The sequence below is a fragment of the Pogona vitticeps genome, chromosome 5 (genome assembly GCF_051106095.1).
Source record: "Pogona vitticeps strain Pit_001003342236 chromosome 5, PviZW2.1, whole genome shotgun sequence".
Taxonomy (NCBI): domain Eukaryota; kingdom Metazoa; phylum Chordata; class Lepidosauria; order Squamata; family Agamidae; genus Pogona; species Pogona vitticeps.
In genome coordinates, this window is record NC_135787.1 from 29,606,871 (window position 1) to 29,627,043 (window position 20,173).

The 20,173-nt window shown below is 38.8% G+C and overlaps 1 protein-coding gene across 1 annotated transcript; it reads left to right on the top strand.

Annotated features, from left to right (window-relative positions):
• The first annotated feature begins 1,976 nt into the window (after positions 1-1,976).
• METTL14 (methyltransferase 14, N6-adenosine-methyltransferase non-catalytic subunit) lies at positions 1,977-19,942 on the top strand. Its single transcript, XM_020781442.3, has 11 exons — positions 1,977-2,131; positions 5,697-5,785; positions 6,279-6,372; positions 7,704-7,784; positions 8,262-8,349; positions 8,737-8,827; positions 9,641-9,782; positions 10,934-11,026; positions 13,121-13,237; positions 15,882-16,092; positions 17,099-19,942. The coding sequence occupies exons 1-11, from the start codon at positions 2,066-2,068 to the stop codon at positions 17,404-17,406; spliced, it is 1,380 nt and encodes a 459-aa protein (XP_020637101.1). The 5' UTR covers positions 1,977-2,065; the 3' UTR covers positions 17,407-19,942.
• The last annotated feature ends 231 nt before the right edge of the window (positions 19,943-20,173 follow it).

A 20,173-nucleotide genomic window follows, 5' to 3' on the forward strand; every position in this document is an offset into this window, starting at 1 on the left:
TGTTCCACCTGATATCAACCCAGAGTGCCTCAGTACACATCGTATGGTATATCAATGTCACTGGAATGCCAGATGCAGTGCACCTCAAAAACTGTGAGCCTAGGAGGGAGGCTTGTTCTGAAACAAAAGGGGGGAGGGCTGCAACCCTACAACTCATTCCCTTGGATTACCTCTCCCACATTCAAACTGTCTGGATTGCTGCTTAGGGGAATCTGCCTCCTAATGACTGAAGATGGTAGTACAGGGCTTCAAATAAAGCAGCACATTTTAATTAATCAAAAGTACTGATTTTCAGAACTAAATCACACCCAGATACTAACCCCAGTGTTCCATTAGTATTTACCCCAAATTTCAGGTGTCTAGGTTTCATGGTATCATTTATTAAATTTTAAAATAAAGTGTTTCCAGATTTTATCATATGAAATAATATATAAATGCTATACAATAATTAAAATAAATACAATGGCTGAAATTCAGTTGGCATAATTTACACCATGCAAATCTGATGTCATCATCACCTGCAGTGACTATTTTTATTTTGAAAGTAAACATTTTTTGCTTCTCTCCTGAAGATTCTGAGGCTCCTATGTAATCCCTTTCTCCATTGGGAAACTGTGGGGGCTGTGGGAGAGAAGGGGGTAGCCTTTCATGACTGAAAAGAGCTGCTATTGGGATGACTTTACCACCAGCAGCTATCTTCAATAATTAAAGACTTTCCATTCCATCTTGACACTAGAAGGGGTTACATGGGAGTCTCCGGACCACTGAGTCAGGACTATGGGGGTGTGTGTGTGACCTGACACAATTGACAACATCATCAGTTTTACATGGCATTAAATTATGCCAACAAGATTTCAGTTGATATGTATTTGAAAATGCTCCCTCCTGGAGGCAGTGGAAGACAGGAGGGCCTGGCGTGCTCTGGTCCATAGGGTCACAAAGAGTCGGACATGACTTAAGGACTAAACAACAACAACCATCAGAGGACAGGGAAAGTATGTGAAAAAGAAACCACAGAACTACATTTGGACAAATTATACCTATTATCTTAGATTATGCAAAATGCCATACTAATTTCCTTTGTTATTTACAAGCAATCAAGGACTAAATCACGTTTTTCAACATGTTTTATCACTTCACTTGTTTTGTAAATTTTGCCTTTTGTAGGTTTTTTTAACAATCCTGCCACCGATCATGAAAAAATTTAAATTAGTGATGAGAGAAAGTAATCATCTCTGCATTCAAAGGTCCTTTTGGAATTTCTTTTAGCAATGGCCTTTAACTGTTGGAAATTACAACACAAACCTACTTACACTTACTTACATCTACCTTACTGCTTTGAACATGTTTTGGCATTGCTTATGCTTTTAAATATAGTATTAATTTGATCTTTTTTTGGATTTGCCTACTGTTATAAACTTTAAATTCTGTCCTTTAATAATGTGAGCTGCTTTGGGTCCTTTTTAAGGAGAAAGGTGGGATATAAATAAACGAATGTAAGCTCCAGTGAGCATAGCAATATAGAGGCACAGGCTCTCTCCCCCCTACCCCTTGCAGTGGATTTTAATGCAACATTTCTCTTTCGATGGTCAAACATTGTTAGGACACTTTTTAATATTCAAATACAAAAACAGGCGACACCTTATATTTAGTCTACAACCCTATATCCACTCACTGTTGGAATACATCGTACTTATTTTGGCACAGAGATGCATAGAAATCTTTGCAATTTTAACTTTGCAATTTTAGCACAACGATAACAAATCTGCGGCTGTCAACTAAGTACAGTCGCTGGATACTACCTAGAATTATTCCTGGGCTATTAAAGCCGCCCATACCCAACCGCCTCAATGCATAGCGCCCTTCTCCCTTCCACCACAATGACTGCCACTGCTGTCCGAACAGCTGTTCCGATTATATTCGGTTCCTATATATATATACAATGTATTTGTGTGCCTGACGTCTATGGGGCGAGCCAGAGAGGAGGCGGAAGTGACGTCTTAAGCGTGCGCTGAAGTAGGGACCCTTCCTTAGCCCGCGAGTGTGTCGGGGGAGGAAGAAGAGGATGAATAGCCGGTTGCAGGAGATCAGAGAGAGGCAAAAGTTACGCCGGCAGCTCCTGGCTCAGCAGGTAACGAAAGACCCGGAATGATCGTTACCGGACGGAGACCCAGAAAAAAGAGGTCGTTCCTTGTCCAGGCTCAGTGGCATGCTCCTGATTCAGATTGTGCGCGGCGGCGGAGGAGGGATGTTAGGGGCAAATGCTTGGCACTGCCGCTGCCCTGGAGGTGAAGGGTGGTGCAAAGGGCTACTTAGTGCAGGATCAGTCCCTACAGGTACCCAAATTTTAGGTGTGGGGGGAGAAGCTTTCTGGTTTTGTGCAGCGCCTAGCACGTGATTAGGCGCTCTCTAGAAACGGCCAAACCTTGGTGTTTCCCTGATCAGTATTTCTAAAACGATTTCACACTTTGTCTCCTAAGACAGATTTGCAATTTAGGGTACAGTGAGCTGAAACTGTGATCTGTACTGGATAGAGAGCAAGGGGCAGAGGAAGCTCCAGTCATATACTTTCAGACCAGCTTTAATTACAAGGATGTTGTGAGAAGAAAAGGAGGGGCTTTAGTTTCCCAACATTCCAGGTGTCCCTGAGGTTTTTTTTTTTTTTTTTTTGGAAGAACTATAGAATGAAAATATAGGAATAGTGATAAAAATACACTGAATATCAGAGGGTAAAACACAGGAAAGTTGATGATACTGGCCTAGAGCTGGGTACTTTTTTTAAAAAGTATTTGTGTGGCCCAAGAAATACAACTTTTCACAGTACCTGATGTCCTCAATACCACATGTTTATGCAGACTGGGTGGGTTATGAAAGGGGAAAGCATGATCTGTTTCCACTGATAATGCAGTATCAAACCATTATCTTTACTATAGATCATTTTAGTTGTATATTACATGTGACTGTAATGTGTACAAATAGAGCTTCTAGAATACATTTGCCCACTGTGTGTATGTGCATGAATGTGCTCCGTTGCCACAAAATTTCTAACCCTATGCAGAAGGGCAGAAAATTGTTTAATAGTCTGACAACACTAATATAGAAAAAATGTACTGATGTTTTACAAAAGAGGCATACTTATTTTCCATTTGGGATCATGATATTCCTCTTGATCCACAGCATGTTGATAAGGCTTTTACTAAATGTAGGTTTGTACAGAACAGTTCCAAGTGTATTTATCTTGATGTGTAACATCCAGCCTTATACTGTATACCCATACGTAGTTATAGTTTTCTATTTGGATGAACAATGCTTTATACAGAAGACTTCTAGTCTGTGAAGCTACTGACCAAAAATGATGATTTGTAGCCTCATTCTATTTTACAATATATAAAAAAGTACTCATCCCTTTGTCACTTTCATTATTGTTTGGGTAGCCCACTCTGTTTCTGTACTATACTGGTATCATTTCTATAGTCTGCTGGTATTGAGACTTCCCTCTGACAGAGTTCTAACTCCTGTCCTCTGAAGATGCCGGCCACAGAGACTGGTGAAACGTTAGGAAGAAAAACACCCAGAACACAGCCAAACAGCCTGAAAAACCTAAAACAACTTCCCTCTTTGTTTTCAACTTAGAAATAAAGGGAGCTGACAGTGAAACAAACAAAAAAAAAGCATTTCTAAACACCTCCAGCCTGCACTGGTTTTATGCTATGTATGTAACAGGCAACCTTCCTGTTCATCCAGCCCAGAAATGCAGGAGGTTTTTGGCAAAAAGATAAGAGTGATTGGTGCCACTGCTATTGGCCTGCTTAGGTTTTGTTGGCCTTTTATTGAATATGCAGAGTGTGGCTTCGCATCTAGCATAGGAACTGGGTGAGTGGTGGCAGAGACAGGCAATCTGTACTTTTGCCATCAGCTCAGTGTCAGGCATGCAAGAAGCAAAGCTCCGTTTTTTGTGTCCAGTGTATATCCGGTGGGCTGATGGCAGAAACAGCAGATGCTCCATTCTGCTGCTTGCCAGCCTGTTAGACTTCTAGCTTACAAAATGTTTAACAAGTCTATGTTTTCCCAAAAGAGTGTGAATGAATGCTTTGTTGCTCCTGCACCAGCATGAGAGTTCTCCCCCCCCCCCTTTTTTTTTTTTAAATGTAGAAAGCAAGTTAGCAATCTGGGTGAAAATTAACAATTCTTTCTGTATTTCAAATCTCATGTGATCTGGGAATTGCTTAGGTAGACTTAGCAACGTGCTGTTGTGCTGTTCTCTCAACATTGACTATTTAATTAGTAAGAATATTCTTAGTTTGCTTTAAAGCTTACAGTAATAAAATTACATGTGTGGACTGCATTGAACACTTGTATAATTCAAATAATTTATTATTATTGCCTTTACATGGGATCCATAGCTAAGCCACTGGACCACCTTTCTTTAGCTCTCCACTTCCCACTCCAGTCTCTAGTACCACCTGAAAATCTGCTCCAGAGGGTACAGAGGTGTCTTCAGGGGAAGAAGTCATAGGTATTTGTTCCACTGATGTCAGTAGTTGGAGCAATAGAAAATGTCCATCATATTTCCATGTCCACAAGAAGAAACATAGGGTGCCTTTAAATCCTTTCAGAATTAGTAGTAGGCATCCTTCAGTCTCGAGAGACTATTGTAACATGCTCTGTATGGAGGTTTTGGAACAGTGTCTAGTGTGGCTGAGAAGGCCAATTCGAGAGTGACAATCCCTTCCACACTGAAGAAAAATACAATCTGTCCCCTGTCCAGCTCCCTGGTTTTGCTGGTTTCAGGACTGCCTCTTTGCCTCAGCCTGCTGTACAAGTGTATCTTCAAATTGAGAGAGGCCATGATGCACCACCTGCCTCCAGGCTGAACGCTGAGACATCAAGGTTTCACATCTGTTGAGGTCCATTCCTAAGGCCTTAAGATCCCACTTGCAGATATCCTTGTATCGCAGCTGTGGTCTCCCTCTGGGGCGATTTCCCCACATTAATTCTCCATACAGGAGATCTTTTGGAATCCGACCATCAGCCATTCCCACGACATGCCCAAGCCGACATAGACATCGCTGTTTCAGCAATGTATACATGCTAAAAATTCCAGCTCGTTCTAAGACTACTCTGTTTGGAACTTTGTCCTGCCAGGCAATACCAAAAAATGCATCAGAGACAACGCATATGAAATGTGTTCAGCTTCCTCTCCTGCCATGCACAAAGGATCCAGGACTCACTGCAGTACAGGAATGTGCTCAGGACACAGGCTCTATAGACCTGGATCTTGGTATATGCTGTCAGCTTCTTATTAAGCCATACTCTCTTTGTGAGTCTAGGGAACATGGTAGCTGCTTTGCCAATGCGTTTATCCAGCTCGACATCTAGAAGATTGTTGAGCCACGGTACACAAAGTCCTTGGTGTACCTTGGTGTACCTTTCAAAATTAAAATAGAAATAATTACCTCTAAACTTGCATAAGTCAATTATTTCTGCTTCTAATGATTAGACATTTTAAAGTACTACACAAGTATGGAGATCTTTATTTTTCAACTATACTTTCTAGAATTCTGTAGGCGGCATTCCATTGGTGGCATTGTCCAAAACTTCCAATCTGTATGCATACTTCAAAGTATTTTGTGCTTATACTGGATCTTTTATCTTTGGCTTCATTATTAATTATAATTCTTTTGTATTTCTTTTAGCTGGGGGCTGAAAGTGCGGATAGCATTGGTGCTGTATTGAATAGCAAGGATGAGCAGAGGGAAATTGCTCAAACAAGAGAAACATGCAGGTTTGTGCAGAAGATTTGTCAACATTTCTCATAATGGAAGTATTTTGGTTGGAGAAAGAATGCTAACTGCTGCTGTGCAAAAGAACCTGAGTTAATTTTACCTTCAACCAACTTAAGCAAAGTAGAATGATCAATTTCTGAAGAACAATATCAGGAACAGTTGAAAAACAATGATGTGTTCATTACTATAATATCTGACAATTATTTAGAACTTTTAAAAATAAGTTCTTTAAAATCGGTTTGAATTTACACTATTTCCATGATAAATCAGAGTTTCATTGCATTGTTCAATGAAATATTCTGCAAAATAGGAGTATTTGCTCATTTCACAAAAGGAAACATATGTGCCGTAGAAGAAGAAACGTACCAAAGCAAATGAGAGGAGAATCAATACAGGATCCTAATTTTGAGGGAAGCAAGAGTAGAGCTGTTTTTCAGACCATATGTATGAAACATGTTCTGGATTAGTACATTGTTATCTTCATATTTCCAGGGCTGCTTATGATACATCTGCACCAAATGCAAAACGCAAATGTGCAAACACAGACGAAGGGGAGGCTGATGAAGAGGATGTGGAAGAATACAAAGTAAGGAAGCAGTGACCTGGTGCCTTTTTCAACAACAGACACTTATGCATGTGAACATTTGTAACGGAATTTGTGCAGTAGTTCCCAAATATGGAAATGTGAGATGATGACATTCCCATTTTAGTCTCTTGACTCTTGGATCACAGTGCCTGTGTGATGCAATCCTCTTCTAATGCTTGTGTTAGGGGAACACCTTTTCCTTAAAGGCATTGTTACATTGGGGTAGAATGAAGCAAGAGACACGTACCTATCTGGTTGCTGATGAAAGTGAGCTGAGTGGTTACTGTCGAGAATTTTGGTGAAATATGTATTCTCAGGACATAAGCAGAGTTAGGAGATATCGGGTTGCAAAGACACTATAACACAGAGAGTAAAATACCAACTGAAGTCTATTAACATATATACAGGGAGAATAAAAATTCATCTAGCATCATAACATGCTACAATACATAGTATAGAAATAAGTGATCTGACTTACAGCAGATAAAATGTCCCCTTTACACATGACTTATATACATTCTTGGGACCAATCAGAAAATAGTGACTTTGTTTTCTACTTACATAAGATTACATCATTTTTACAGCTGTACAACATCAAGTCCTTAACCCTTGCTACCCACACCTGAGTACACTTAGCACATGACTCGGGTAAAATGGGCCATTTTACTTTCACGATGTAGCATTTATATTTAATGCATTTTGAGATCATAATCTCAACAGTTACTTCTTCCAGTTGCTGTTTGCTGATTTCCCCCCTAGAGCCCCCCTGCTATATTTGGGCACTTTCATACTGCCCCTGCCAGGTCTCTTTGGACAAGAAGATAATGGTGACATCAAAGACATGGGGAACGTTTTGCCAGTGTCAACTATGGAATTCATCATGCTCCTCCCCCCCCATCCTTGCAGGATGCATTTTGCCATGCCCAGTGAAGTGACTTGCCTTATAATTAGAGAACCGTAGTTAAATGCCAGGAATCTGTAGCTGCCGAGTTATATTTCAAAATAATTCACTTTATTTCCAATGAGAAAAAAATAGTAGTGTGTGATATGTAATGTATAAAGTTTCTGACTCTTGGTCCTCGTTTATGGCAGTCAGCATAAAGCATTATTTCTGGTAAAATCTAATCAACTTGCTAGCTTCAGCGATGACAGCAGGAGCTTCAGATTTTGTTCTGTTTTCCCAAACTTGCATTGGAACTACTCATGATCTGCTGTTGCAGGAGGCTAATGTTCATAGACAGCCGTCTTCTTCCTTCATTAAGAAGCGGAGAGATAATGAGAAGATAAACATCCTGTCTCTACATGCGTATAAAATGTGCTTTATTCCAAAGGATGAAGTAGAGCTGCAACAAGATGAGGAGAACCTGCCATATGAAGAAGAAATTTACAAAGATTCCAGTACTTTCCTTAAGGTGATCAAGTTTTGTGAGCTCATTCTGGGGTATTTCTTGGATGAACAAACAGAGCCCTCATTAAGGTGGCTTAATTTTAAAAACAATTTTAACCTGTGTGACTTGCTTCAAATACTAAAGCTGCAGCAGTGTACGATGTAATAACTTTTTGAAAATAAAACATGTTATCTGACAAAATTGTTATTCTTTTGCTTAGTTTGCTCTGGATCATGATAAATAAAGATTGTTACAATATGTGTCTAGCTAAGCTGCCTTCTCCTTGTTGCAGAGAAGGGACATTAGCAAATGTTCAGCGTAATAGATTTAAATAATAGATCAGTTATCTGAAAAAGACCTGAAAATAATATAGCCAAACTATAGGCATGAGATTGGGGGTGGGGTGGGGTCATCCATGTACAAATAGCACTATTATTAATTTAGGATGTCTGCGAGGTGCCTTAGTTGGTTGATCTTTGTTTTGTTGTTTTTCTTCTGTAGGGGACCCAGAGCTTAAATCCTCATAATGATTACTGCCAGCACTTTGTGGATACTGGACACAGACCTCAGAATTTCATCAGAGATGTGGGTACGTTCATGCATGCATGCGCAGACAAACTCCCGAAAACAGGAAAAAAGACTTGAACCATGTGTTTATTACATTTTTATCTTGCTTTCAAGCAATAGAATAGTGTTAAAAATTACTTTGTGTAGTGTCATCATTTTGCATAACGTATTGGAATGTAGTGTAAAGACATAAGTCACTATTGTTTAAAAAAAGATTGGGGAAAAATGTCTGCACTAAAATGGCTGGCCAAACTCTTACTATGTGTTTGGCTTAATTGTGCAACTGAGTTTAGACCTTGAAAAAAGGAAACACATTGTTCCGGTCTGTGATATTGGGCCTCTTTCATTATAGCCACCTGTTAACGAAAGTTTAATTCTGTAGCATAACATTTGCATGTTTTCCCCTCAGGCTTAGCAGACAGATTTGAAGAATATCCAAAGCTCCGGGAGCTCATCAGGCTGAAGGATGAGCTAATATCTAAATCTAACACTCCTCCTATGTAAGTACATGCAGAGGTCTGCATTCTTTTCTCTGCATGTTAATTTTAGCTTTGTACAAACTAAGAGCCTTTCTTTCAGCACTTGCATAACACATGTGTATTCTATTTCAAGGGTTCATTGGTAAAATAAGCAATGTAAACTTCAAAGAAATGAATACATTTTGTTTTGGTTATTAGATTTGGTGGCTTAACTGATGTGTTTAAAGTTGTATTTCCTCAATAGACCCTGATTGTTGTTGAAAGCTATCCCAGATTCCTCTCTCATAGACTAATCCAGTAGGAAATGAGACTATTATAAGGTGTCAATCATCTGTAATAGGAATCATTTTAATCACTGCAGTGCTCCTTAAAAAGCTGCCCACATAGTCGTCTAATCAATTTCCTGTGAGCAAAGGATCTGGAAAAACCTGCTGATTGATGTTCTGGAGCAACTGACTTTTTGGGAGATTTAAATTGATTTGTATTGATAATTATGCTGATTTCAAAAGCACTGCTCCCACATTAAGTTTTTAATCTGGTTTGAGTAGCAATTTTGTTGTCGTCTTTCATACCTTTAACAGGTAGCTAGTTCTGCTTGCAGACTTAAAATGTCTGGACATATTGAGAAGATGGTAAGTTTATTTACAAATCATGAAAAGTTTGTGTGGGTTCACCTAGCAACTGTATTCCCAGAAAGTGTGCTGTTGTTCTCCATTTACATCAAAAATACTCATCCAGCATGTGGAAGTTCATGAGATCTCTATCCTTGTTAGTGAATGCTAAGAAGTTACCGAAACAGAAGATACTGATTTAAGCATTTTCTCCCCTGGACAGGTATTTACAAGCTGACCTAGAGGCTTTTGATCCCCGTGAACTCAAATCCACGTTTGATGTGATTCTTTTGGAGCCACCACTAGAAGAGTACTACAGGGAGACAGGCATTACAGCTAATGAGAAATGTTGGACTTGGGATGATGTGAGTTTGTTGTGGAAAAATATAACTAAGCATGACCTGTGGTGTTGATGGGGTTTTCTTGTCCAGTGTGGATTGCCAAACTCTTGTCCAATCGTTTTTTCAGGAATTTAAGATAGGTGTGTCTACCCATTCATTGGTTAGGGTACACTCCCCTATCTGGATTGCAGTGGATCGCTCTTTGCCAGAATCTCAATGAGTCCCTCAGATTGCCTCTCTGTGGTGTGTGCTGGGAATCTTAGGAGTTGTCACTGAACAACATCTTCAAGCTTTGAGACAATGGCTGAAATGTACTGTGTTACCATAGTAAATTGCATTGAGTAGGTCCATTGAATGAGTGGGGATTTGGTGAGTCAACTCCTCTGTATGTTCCACTGATTCAAATGGGTGTACTCTAGTTGTGACTTACTGTGCTAAGCAGCAGGATTTCAGGCAATGAATGTGTCAGGACTAAACATCTGACTAATTGGGCCATTAATGATGATTAGTAGAAATCTGAGCCAAAAGAGCATTTCCCTTCCAGAATAATAAAGCATTAATAATTGGTGGTGGGGAATCTGATGCCTGTTGATTTTAACTTGCTTTTTGTTGGATAGTAGAATGACTACTCTATATCGCCATATAAGTGAACTTCTGAGATAGGAGAGCACCAGTAGCTATTTTTTTTAAAGCATTATGCAAGAAAGAATAACTTGTTATTGTATTCTGTGTTTTGAGATTTTTATAAGAATGAATTAAAATGTGGAGCAAGGCACATTTCTGCTTGAATGAAGTGGCATTATGCTAAAATAATTCATCAGGGATGTGAATTGGAGGATGGAAATACTTTTCCACCTTTTTTGAAGCCAGTAACAATCACAGTGTAAGGAGTTTGGCTTATGTTAGCCTGGTCTAAGACTGAATAATTTAACTGAAATATTTCAGTTTACATTTACATCAAGGACAGATACTGTACATGAGGAATGACTTATGTAGCAGTTTTGTTTGGTCTAAGGACAGACTGGAACATTTTGAAAATTGCTGCATCTACTGGAAGAAATATGCATTTGAAAAAGAATTGCTTATTGGGATCAACAAAGTATTTCTAGCTGTGTGGCACAACGTGCTTATTTAATATTTTTTTCTGAACACATTACCTTTTTTACCTTTTGTAGATTATGAAGCTAGACATTGAAGAAATTGCTGACTTGCGATCATTTGTCTTTCTTTGGTGTGGTTCTGGGGAGGGTCTGGATCTTGGCAGAGTGGTAAGAGGATGCTTTACAATGATATTTAAGTCGTATAATTCTTCAGAATTTATAAGACAAACCTAGCCCTAGTCAGGTGCCATATTGATGTGTCACTTCAGTATGGGCGTGGAGCTACTCTGAGTAACTAATACATGCAATGAGCAGTCCCTTTACCCCGGTATTCTAGCTTATCTCAGAACTGTACTCAGAGTTAGGCTATAACTGCAAAGGTGTTTCCCTAGAGACATTTGTGCATAATCTGGGGTAGAGTTACCAGGCATAGCCTTGCTCCCTATACCCATGTTTGGCTTACTTATGGAGACGTGACCTGAACAGAACATTTGTTTTTGACAATTATTTTACAGATACAGTGGTGCCTCGCATAACGATGTTAATTGGTTCCATTAAAAACATTGTTATGTGAAAACATCGTTAAGCGAAACACCATTTCCCATAGGAATGCATTGAAAACCGGTTAATCCGTTCCAATAGGAGCCTATTCAATACATTTCAATGGTGAAAAAAAATCACCCAAAATTCAAAAAGACTCAGAACGAAGCCAAATTACTTTAACGAAGGTTTTATTAGGTGCACTAACGATTCCAAGCATTTTAAACATTTTTCAAACATTTTAGAATATTTTTAAAATAGCAAAAGCAGGGCTGTCAAATAAAACATTAAGCGAAACAGGGGACCTAAAACTGTCATCGTTAAGTGAAGCAAGGTCCGAAACATCGTTAGGTGAGGCGGCAAAATTTCCAGCAAAGACCATCGTTATGCGAATTCATCGTTGAGCGAGGCACTCATTAAGTGAGGCACCACTGTACTTTAGTAATGGATTATGGCAAATATGAATGTTTATGTTAACCTTTATTTTCCATATGAACGATTGTCAAAAATGTCATGCACTGTTTCAGTGTACCTAATTTCCCATTTAACTTTAGAACCAGAGTCCTGTTGCACACTAGGAACATAACTACGCAGTCACACAAACCATGGATGCTCTCTTGCTGGCTGGCTGTTGCCCATGTGTTCATGCTTTAGATGTGTAGTTGATTGTGCAATGGTTAGCCAGCCGACACTGAAAACCACTTGTATGGTTTCCATATTCACATAGGTTTTTTGACCTAAGTGTTTTGAAGCTTCTCCAGGACCACACTGCTTTTTAATGGCAAATTCTTGTGTTTTCTTTTGAAGGAGTTGTTGGAGGCTTTGATGTCCTAAGCATTTATTTATTTAATGTTATTAGATTCATATCATGCCTTTCTCCCAAGAATCTGAAACAGTAGCTTACAGTTAAAACAAACACAAATATTTTTCTTGCTAAATTAAGAACTTCTCTCACCCACTGCTGGTCTGCTAACAGAGAGCGGATGCGCTCTTTCTTGAAGTGTCTTAAGAACAGTCTCTTCACATGGATGTAGTGATGCATAAAGCCATTAAAACTGCAATTAGTTATATACATAGTAACAAGCCCCATTAAACTCTCTAAGTTTTATTTTCAAAGCAAGTATGTGCAAGATCATCTGTAAGTATGTGTAGTAGTATGCTAATGTTAGCTATCAAATAGTTGCAAACAAAGGCTAGCATGTACCCACCATATACATGCACTTTAGTAGAGATGTCCACAGCCTAATTGCAGTGGAGATTTCAAAGGGGTAAATTCAGATGTTGTAGCAAGTCATTGCTTAAAAACTTGGAAGAGATGGCTCTGTCTTTTGCGAATGCACAGTTGATGAACTGAAGCATACTGGGTTAGAGCCAGATCTGGGTGTGGGCAGCTGTGCTGCCAGAAGCAGAGCTCCTTGTTACAGGATCAGAGGATCCTGCTAAATGGAATAGGCTGTGCTCTAGAGAGGAAAGGTACAGCACCCCCCTCCCCAAATCGGGCAGAAACACCTATCCAGCAATGCCTCTATCCAACTTTTCTGGATCCTCCTGCATTGCATCCCTCCTAATCAGCAGGGAATCCAGAATGAGTGAAGTGACGAGGGAGGGAGCGGAGACATCTCTTTCCATCAGTCCGGTTAGGGCACCTAAATCCATCAAACTATTTCCTTGTTTTGTTATATTGTACAGACCTCTTTCTTTACCTTGTTCTAAATGTTTCAGTGTTTGCGCAAATGGGGTTTTAGAAGATGTGAAGATATCTGTTGGATTAAAACCAATAAAAACAATCCTGGAAAGACCAAGACTCTGGACCCTAAAGCTGTCTTTCAAAGAACAAAGGTGCATCTTTGAATGAATTTATTTCCATTAACTGTATCAGCGATTTTTTTAAAAAAATAGATATTTTGTTGCTGTTATACTATTAAAAAGTATCATTTGTGGAATCTTTGCTTCATCTGCATAAATATTGAAGTCCTGCCTGCCTGCATCTAACAGCTTCATGAAGTTCTCTTGCAAAACTTCTGAATTCACATTCACTCATTCTTATTGAAATGCAAATCAGATAGGGTAAAGCTTCATGGAAATACTTTATTCTTATGTCACAATTCAGAGAGATGATGGAGGAGGGGTGGGTTGCCTTGTATAGTTTTCTTTGTGGCATTCTATTGCTGTCCTTGAGAGTGAGATGTGATTGACTTTCATTCTGCTTACTACTAAGTCTCCTGCATTGAAATGTAAATCAAATGTGTTGTGAGCAAAGAAGGTCACAAGGATGTTCTTGTAATTTTCCCAAGATTGATGTAGGATTGTGATCACCTCCCACTACAGAACCTTGTGTATTTTTCAGTAGAGCCATACCAGTTGCTTAGACAACTGTACTTCTGAGCCAAAGAGCAGTCATCTTGGAAACCAGCAGGTTTGGGAAGTTTGCTTTGTGTTTGATAGAATGTCATTAGGAATTGATACGGTAAGGATATAATTTTAGGTAGTGCCATAATTGGTTAATTATGTAAAACTTAAGAAAGGTTAGTGCTCCCTACATATCTATCGATTTCTATCCTAATTTAGGTCCTTATTATGGTCTAAATCCAATTGCTAATCCCAGCTAGAGTAGACTCATTGAAATAGTGGGACCCTACATATCTGCAATGCGTAGAACAGTTGATTCATTGGGTCAGATGTAGTATGAAGCAGCAGTAAGATTTTGGTTTGTTACACATTTAACAAAAGCCCAGTGAAAAGCAATTTTAAATGGCAGCCACTGGGAAGTGTTACTCATCCTTCTCTTCCATGCCTTCTCTATTCAAATTTTGTTATTCTAGGAGAGGTTTTCCCCTAGAAAAGTAGTACCAGATTTCTGCTGAGTAGATCTATAGGGTAGGTATATCCGTATGGGATTTTTTTTAGCTTCTCTGATGGTACAGTGTTAAGTACACTGATTTACTACTACTTTGCTGAGTATGTAAAATAAGATGGCCTTCCTGGTGTCATGATTTTGCAACAATCTGTGAGAGCGAGGATGAGGAAGGGAAATGATTGAACAAATTCATTTGCTGTAATCTAGTAACGATTTGAAAGTATTGTTAATAGTATTTTCTCATGTACTCTTAGTAATAAATTCTGTGCATTAGTAATTAATTGTTTTTAATAGACTACTAAGGTTAAATGGACTTAATTCACAAATGCTCACATTAAAATATAGCGATAAGTCTCCAAAGGGCCACAAAGTTTTTGTCTCTTGGTTTCCTCTGTGCCTTCACCTAGTCGACAGCCCTTGGTCTCTCATTAGTTATATCCAGATTCCTTTTGTTCTTTTGCTTTCAGAGTTTTTCTGTCGTTTCTCTTTGACTAATTGTGTTCTTCACATTCATATATGTGCACTCACACATTAAAATCCTTTCTGTAGTCTGGCTGGACAGTGTCTTGCTGAGTCCACCAACCCTGTACATTCAGAGACCTCACCAGTTAATGTATGGTAGAGTCACTGGGAGCACATACGCCTTGCAAGAATGCATCCTGTAACCAACTTCCCACAAGAAATCCTATTTCCCTCTGCATCTGCCATTATACTGTAGTAACATCTACAGAGCCTTTTGGAATCTCCAGAAGGCCAAAGCCATCCTTTGCTTGGCTGCTGCCTAGTGGACTGACGTCATTACACCATACAGGAGACAAAAGCCACCTGATATCTGGCTGATGGCTGGCAGGCAGTGCTTCACTGCAGCATTTCGGAGAATGATATAAGGGTTTTTTTTGGGGGGGGGGGGGAATAGCTGACCTGTGGTCATTTTTCTTTCTATGGATTTGCACAGTTTGAAATGCTTAACAGCTGGTGCTAGAAATCTGGAAATGATTATTCATTCATTTTTGCAATTTTGTGAAAATACATCTGGTATGTTCAGTAAATCAGCATTTTATGGTCTGGAGAAAATTGGCCATTAGGGTGTCATTTTTTTCAAAGCCAGATTAATCTGCACAGCCACGAATAATTTTATACCAGCTATGTAGACGGCTAGACTTCCTGTATGTAGACTATCTCAGCCATGTCCATTTATCTTTAAACTTTAAAAAAATAATGAGCATCCATGCCTATTTTAATAGAAACTAGGTTGTGCTCAGGGTTAACAATGCCAATTTGTACTGACACCGTTGTACATAGTGGTAAATTTATGTAGAAGATGTTCTTGGAGAAGCCAGGCTATATGAACCAGAACTGTTTTGTTTTGAATTTATGATATATTCTGACTTCAGAGCTTGGAAAATTTGTTTCTGACCCACAACAGCCAGAATTCCCTACCTGGAGTAGTACTTTAAAAAAAAAAAAAAACTTTTCCAGGCTTGAGTTCTAAATATACAAGTTGCCTTCACCTTTCCTCTGTTTTCAACACAAGTATACCATGACATTTCCCCTTGCCCACCCCCACATGTTTCAGCTTTCTTTTTTCCTGAGAAGCTTCCACCAACTTTCTTTTCTTCCATTTAGGAACACTGTCTTATGGGCATTAAAGGAACAGTCCGCCGTAGTGTCGATGGGGACTTTATCCATGCGAATGTTGACATTGACTTAATTATTACAGAAGAGCCAGAAATTGGCAACATTGAGAAGCCTGTAGAAATCTTTCATATCATTGAACATTTTTGTCTTGGAAGACGACGACTTCATCTTTTTGGACGGGACAGCACAATCCGACCAGGTTAATTCTAGATTTACTTCCTAATCATTTCATCCTTTACAGAAGAGGGGAAAAGTTCTGTAAGGATAGTTATTGCACAGCTTTTTCCGTGGCTAAGCTTTGGTGACAAAAATGACCACCTTTTTCAAAATCTCCCAGCCAATATAGCCATGCTAGCTGGGTAATTTTGGGAACTGTATTCAAGAAAGTAGCTTCTCCGTGCTTTTAACTATCACAGTATGCACCAGTTCCTTTGGTTAATTCATGGGAGATATCAGAATTCATAGGCAAAATCCCACTTCTGACTATGTGGGCTGAAACATGATGGAGACCTATGCAGTTGAGTGTTAAATAATACTGTAAACAAAAGTGAGACCAAGTTATAAGAAAGCAATAGACCTATGATTCTGGACGGTGAAATATAGGTGCTAGTAATCATTTATACTTAGAGTCTCATAACTAAACAATGACTTTAATCACTGCAGTTATAAAGTTTCTTGTTAACGTTTGATTTCAGATGTTAAGGTTGGATGAGAACAATACATAGCAAGACTGTAATGCTTTCCTACAGATTTCAGTGCTATCTGGATTGATCTTGAGAGATTGAAGGGCAATATTTTCTGCCTTGGACTAGGGGTATCGGATGCTGCCCAACTGAAGTGTTTGTTTGCAACTGTTACATAATTGATCTGTTCCCTGGATGAATACATGATCACATTAATGCAGTGTTACTAACATAACACAAAATGTACTTATGTTCACTTGATCTGAGCCAGAATTATATTGCATTTATAAAGAAAAAGGATGCCCCAGACCCTGTTGTTTAGCATTGTAAATCATGCAAGAATAAACTCCTCTGTAAATTTCATGGATTCAAATGGACCAGCTCGTAACTGCAACTTTAGTAATTGTGCGTTTTGCTATAGTATCTGTAATGTTAACTTTATGTATTATTGTTGTAATCTGGAAATGAGGAATGTGAATAACTCTGTTTGCCTTTGACTTGCCTTCTGCTTGATTTTTTTAGGCTGGCTGACTGTGGGACCCACACTTACAAACAGTAACTTCAATGCAGAAACATACACATCTTACTTCACGGCTCCAAATTCCCCTCTAACTGGTTGTACAGAAGAGATTGAGAGACTTCGACCTAAATCACCACCACCTAAAGATCGAGGAGGTGGTGCACCCAGGGGTGGAGGAAGGGGCGGAACTTCAGCTGGCCGAGGGGAAAGGGGCGGCAGAGAGAGGAACCGAACTAATTTCCGAGGAGAAAGGGGTGGATTTCGGGGAGGACGCGGAGGCACCCACCGGGGAGGTTTTCCACCTCGCTGAACACTTCTCCATTGCATTTTTAGCCTGCCTTAATGCTGTTAGTTTTCCATTCTTTAAAAAATATATTAGTTCCAGGTATTTTTAATGTGTTCCAATTGAGACAGCTCAGATATGGTACCTCATTTTACTTGACAAATAATTATCCATACACTGAGGATAGATACTATTTACTGAGCTTGAAATCAAAAGAGACTAATCTCTTAATCTGCTTTGCATTTCCCTCCGCTTTTAACTTGGTATTTATCATTATATATGAACATTGAATAAAAATAAACCACTTGCCCTCTCTAGACTAGTCTTCCCAGTCTGGCATCCTCTCAGTCAGCTTGAGAATGAAGGTGATGGAAGTGGTAATCCATGGGTGGACCTTGGGCCCCCAAACCATTTTTGTGCCCCTGAACTTGCCAAATAATACTAATAGTTTTGGAAGCCTTCAGAATTGGTGGAATGGCTTTTGAAGCACTTTCCAGGCTTATGACTGGAACATGTTTATGTTACATTAGTTCCTAAGACAGGATGCATTGACTGAAATCCTGTTGCATAGTTACACACATGATGTAACTTTTTGAAGGAATTGCCATAAGTTATGAAATTTTCATAGACCTTTTTTTGTTGCATGCCAGTAATGCAACATATCATGTCTGAGGAGATATTCTAAGTTACAACAGTTTATTTCCAAAAGTTACACCTTTTGTATAACTGCAACAGGGTTTCATTCAATGTTTTGTGCTTTTTTCTTTATCTCCCAAAGTTGCCTTAATTGTTTTAATTAGATAAAGAAATCTTCAATTGGGATATTTTCTTCCTTTTAAATTGGATATTTCTTGGCATTTCCTATTATTTTGATGGGTAGGGACTGTTTAGGTATCAGAAAATCACAAAGCTATGATACTGATCCCTAAATAATTCTAATCATAGAGACATGTAAAAGGAAATAACAGTCTCTAGTTAACAGCAAGTAAATATTCTGGTTGAAGACTTCATCATCTGTTTTAAACACTTAGGGCACAGAAATGCATTTTTGGAGGAATGGAAAACCGCCAAACCATATATTGTTTTCATATAGTATATAATAAGCATGCTTCACCCTCAGCAAACGTAGGAAGGAATATGGGAAGCCAGACCATTAATTTTGGCCACTTTTCTCAGGGGCAAACTTTAGTCCCCAGGCTTCCAGTTAGGTCTCTTGGCCTAACTGAGATCACTGACCCCTCTTGTAGTCCAACACATTAGGAAGAGTACCAGTTGAGGGAAGATTACACTGGATAATCAGTTCTACTCAGGGAAATGGCATGTAGCCCTGGTTCCCATTACAGTAGTAGAAGATAGCTGTTCCTAAGAGAAACTTACTTCACACTGCATTTTAATTAACTTACAACTTCCATTGAATATTAATGATTATTTTAAAAGATGACTAATTTGGGGACTGTAATGACTCAGAAAGCACACAGAAGCTATTGTGAAAATTTGTTTACATCTCCTGTCTGCATAACAATGTATAATTTGCATAACTACCTTTCAGTTGATATTCCAAATAGTGTGTAGGGTGCTACAGCAGGGGGAGATCAGTCCTTCAGTACTTGGAAAATGTCTGTCATGATGTGCCACATTCAGTTTTCCATCTTGTAAAATGTAGACTTTGACTTGAAAAAGGTTCAAAATGTTATATGTGTGCAAGGAAAACACGGTTAATTTGGGTGGAAGAAATTTGGCATGATTTTCATGGAAGCTGTTGGGACTTAAGTGGAAGGCTGGCAATTCTTGCTGCCTTTGAGGAAGGCTCCAGCATCAGAACCTTGGTCTCAAGTATTGGTGAGCCATCACTGCAGGCATTTTCAGAAAACGTGGGATGCATCAGGCAATCCAAGCTCAGATCTGTCTCCATCCTCAGAGCCAGTGAATGCATAGCCCCAAGGGTACGCTTTGAAAAACCACAGAATTTCACTCTAGACTTTGACTAGATTGTACTGTAATTTGGAGATAGGAAAACAGTAGGAGGATAATTCTAAAATACTGCTCGTAAGGACAAACCTGTTCGCTGCTACCGTAGTGAAACTTTGTTTTCCATGTAAATATTAGGAACAATAGAGGCTTATTTTTGCCTCAGCTAATTTGACTTACGTAGGGCTTTTCTTTTATTGAAAAGACAGTTAAAATGGATCTGTTTTATTCAATGGCATCTGATCAAATTTTGGACATGATAGTCTCTGGAGCACTCAAAGCTGTTTTAAGAACTGAACATATCCAGCTCTTTTGTACTTTGGTTCCGGAAAACCAGCTTTTAAATGGCATTTTAAGTGAAAGTTATGGAATTTACTGTTTTTGACAAATACATTATTTTTATTGGAAGTTTGTCTTCATTTTGATTCAAAATCATTCCTTTAACCAAGTTTGTGCTTGTTGTTTTCTGCCTTCAGCTTTAGATACTTAACGTTGCCATTTTCCTGTATGAATTTCATTACTGTTTATACGTTAAAGGTATTTTAGTTCTGTATTGATGTCAATAATGGCAGTAAATTATAATTGGTGAGAAGAATTGTTATCTTGTGACTAAATGATTTGATGGTATGTTATTTGCGTACTAGAAAAATGTAGAAATTTTGTGGGTTTTAAAAATTTTATTTTGTTGGAACAATTTGAACATGCTAAGTGGTTTGGAATATATAGCAGTCTGAGCTATTTGTTTCAGAGGGAAATGTGTACAGAATATCATCATGTAAAACTTTTAAAGTAATTTTCATGGAAGGAATGAAGAGAATGCATATCA